The sequence below is a fragment of the Diaporthe batatas genome (assembly GCF_019321695.1).
Source record: "Diaporthe batatas strain CRI 302-4 chromosome Unknown Contig00009, whole genome shotgun sequence".
In the NCBI taxonomy this organism is placed as follows: domain Eukaryota; kingdom Fungi; phylum Ascomycota; class Sordariomycetes; order Diaporthales; family Diaporthaceae; genus Diaporthe; species Diaporthe batatas.
This window is the reverse complement of record NW_025408556.1, coordinates 1,940,584-1,944,031: the sequence shown is the minus strand read 5'-3', so window position 1 is coordinate 1,944,031 and position 3,448 is coordinate 1,940,584. Positions and strand designations below refer to the sequence as shown.

The window sequence follows — 3,448 nt, the reverse complement described above, 5'->3', positions numbered from 1 at the left end:
GGTGGCAGCTAGGCTCTTTCTCTAGACCTCTCAAACTAGCATCAGCCATCACGTAACCGAAAATTTTCCTGTGGCCAACCGGAATATACATTGGAGAACGAAGGTCCCTTCAAATACACACATCGGCCGGGAGCTTGGTCCCGGAGGGGCCGCAAACCCGACCTTGAGTGGCCCGGAATTCGAATCCCGACTGCCTTGTCGTCGAAAACCGGGCTGATCCCTGCAAGTGAGTCTGGGGAGTGGGTGGCGCCGTCAACGTCACGAACATCACAAGGAATATCAACACCCGGAAAATCCCACTAAAATCGCTTTACCTCGAGCATATGAAATTTGACGCAAGGACACGTGTGCGCTATTTTGCATTAACGTTACTCAAACCTTGAAGATATCATCAAGATGGCAAAGGAAGAAAAGCTCAACGCAGAAGCCGCTACGAACGGATGCGACAAATCGGAGAAGCGCTCCCACGACGACGAGGTCGCAGTGCTGGCAGTTCGCAACCTTGTGTTTGATCTGTGCACGCAAAATGGCGGAGGCCACGGCGGCTCAGCGTTGGGAATGGCTGCGATCGGGGTCGCGCTGTGGAAGCACGTTATGCGATTCAATCCGGCCAACCCCGAATGGTTTGACAGAGATCGGTTTGTGCTATCCAATGGTAATACTGACCGCACCGGAAGTCCAATTGTCGCATCGGTCTGACTTGTTGTGTGGCAGGCCACGCCAGCATGTTCCTTTATGTGATGAACCACTTGGTGGGGTATGATGCCTGGACGATCGAGGAGCTCAAAGGTTACGGGGCCCCCAAGGAAAACGGTTATCACACCCTGTGCCACGGCCACCCTGAGCGCCAGGCTCCCGCCGTTGAGGTGACGACTGGGCCCCTGGGCCAGGGTGTTGCGAATGCCGTTGGGCTGGCCATCGCCTCTAAGAATCTGGCGGCAAACTTCAACAAGCCTGATTGTGAGCTGATTCAGTCGACGATATGGTGCACTACGGGCGATGGGTGCCTGATGGAGGGGGTCGCATTGGAAGGTATGGATCTCATTGCCCGAGCCCAAAAATAGTCCGCAAAACTTGTTAACCTCTCACAGCTATTTCTCTTGCTGGCCATTTGCAGCTGGATAACCTTGTTCTCATCTATGACAACAATGCCGTGACGTGCGACGGGCCACTGGACTGGATCAATACTGAGGACATCAACACTAAGATGCAGTCACAGGGATGGGAAGTAATAAACGTTCAGGATGGCAACAATGACGTTGAGACAGTTGTGGCAGCCTTGAAGCTTGCTAAAATATGCAAGGGGAAGCCTGTTTTCATCAATATAAGGACCGTTATCGGCGTTGGGACATCCACAGCTGGGACCTACAAAGCACACCATGGCGCCTTCGACAAGGACAGCATCGCCAGATCAAAGCAGCTTGCAGGTTTGTCTGCTGAATCAACTCACGTCGTCCCACCTGATGCACTGTCTCTCTTCCGTGAGAGACGACAACACGGCAAACGCCTTCAGGAGGAATGGGAAGCCCGACTGTCTCAGTACTCAAAACTTTACCCCAAAGAGTATGGTGCTTTCGACAGGCGACTGAAAAGGGACGTCGACGAGGGGATATCATTACTGTCAGCAATCGACAGCAAAGCCTTCGCTGGGAAGGCAACAAGAGAAACGAACGGTCGCATTCTTGAAAAGCTCTGGGAGTCGATACCCTCTCTTTGTGGCGGAGGCGCCGACCTCATTAACTCCAATATGGTATCCTACTCGGTAGAGGACGTCTTTTTGCCTCAGTCTGGATACAAGGGCCGATACCTTCGGAACGGTATCAGGGAGCATGCCATGGCTTCAATAGCGAACGGCTTGGCGGCCTATAGCCCTGGAGCATTCATCCCCATCACCGCCACATTCTTTATGTTCTATCTCTACGTAAGTGTGCAAGGCAGCACCTATATTACTGCGATAAGCCCACTGAGAATGACCACTTTGCAGGCGGCACCTGGTGTGCGAATGGGCGCTTTGAGCGACCTTCCAGTCATTCATATCGCAACCCACGACTCCTTCCGTAAGCCCCCCACCAAAAGAAATGAATGAACCTGAACCTAGTGAAAATTTTGGTCACTAACACCCGTACAGAGGAGGGGCAGAACGGGCCGACACATCAACCAGTAGAAGTTGATTCTCTCTACCGGGCCATGCCGAACCTCTGCTACATCCGACCCTGCGATGCGGAAGAGTTGATCGGGGCATGGACCATCGCGCTCTCGTCGAACAACGGTCCGACGATGCTCTCGATAGCTCGCGACCCAACAGGGCCAGTTCCAAACACAGATCGAAATCAGGTTCGCCGAGGGGCCTACATCATACAGGATCATCCCGACTACCAGCTTACCCTTGTCAGCTGTGGAACTAATTTGCACTATGCTGTTGCGACTGCCAAGTCCCTCGAGGAACAGGGGATACCTACTCGGGTTGTCAGCGCCCCTAGCCTCGACTTGTTCGAGGTGCAGGACGATGAGTACAAAAGGAGCGTGTTTCCCCCAGTGAAACGGCCTATAATTAGTGTCGAAGAGTATGTAGCGACCACTTGGGCGAGGTACGTCACAGCCAGTATTGGTATGACCACATATGGGTACTCCGCGTCGAACCGCAGTAACTACGATCGCTTCGGTATGGACGCGAAGGGAATCGAGAAGAAGGTGAAGCATTACATGGCACTTTTGAACGGTCAATCTGCAAGGGAGTATGGCTGGAGACAATTATAAGTGGATTATGTAGATAGAACGGTAGGTCATACGGAGTATATGATGAATTGTTGTAAAATGAAGCCTTGTTGATGCGTGGGTGCGTGGGTTTTTCGTTGCCAGTGTCTGTATTTCATCGAGGAAACTGATCATGGCTTTTTGCGTCCGAGGCGGAAATCGAAGACTTCTAAGTACAACTTTCCCCCTTGACTACTTCACCTTACCTGCAGGTTTGGAATGTTCATCTGTCCTTTTTATAGACTAGAGAGATACTAGTATTGACACTTCTGGTCCAACTCAACTTAATACACATGTATGATTGGGATGGAACCGGGAAGACATTGTTGTTGCTTTCTGGTCACAGGTTTGTCTGTTCATGTACCTAGGTAGCGTTCCCTCCATGAACCTGGCTGCCCATGTATTTATCTCGTCTAGGATCAATTAATTCCTTGGTGCACTATGCCTTAACATTTGAACACTGCTTTCCAACCTTCGTCCATGATTAGTCCCTAGGCGAGCATTGTCACCTGTAGCCATCTCCAGCACAAGTGCTAGTAGTAGAAACAAATCACCGGTGGCATCTGGACATCGGCACTCAAACAGAATCCCAGAGAGCCCGTACAGACCCTGGGGCATAAGGCCCTTTCTCAAATCGCTTCCCTAGTAGCTGAACATCAAGATCAGGCCCGAATTCATCTGGGAGCTCTGTTGC

General features: G+C 51.5%; 1 protein-coding gene across 1 annotated transcript; it reads left to right on the top strand.

Annotated features, from left to right (window-relative positions):
* Nucleotides 1–396: 396 nt before the first annotated feature.
* On the top strand, nt 397–2,757 carry KVR01_008020 (uncharacterized protein; the record flags this gene model as incomplete). The annotated part of the gene is made up of 5 exons (XM_044786643.1): nt 397–655; nt 715–1,032; nt 1,092–1,921; nt 1,985–2,057; nt 2,129–2,757. The coding sequence occupies 5 exons, from the start codon at nt 397–399 to the stop codon at nt 2,755–2,757; spliced, it is 2,109 nt and encodes a 702-aa protein (XP_044642998.1).
* Nucleotides 2,758–3,448: the final 691 nt, after the last annotated feature.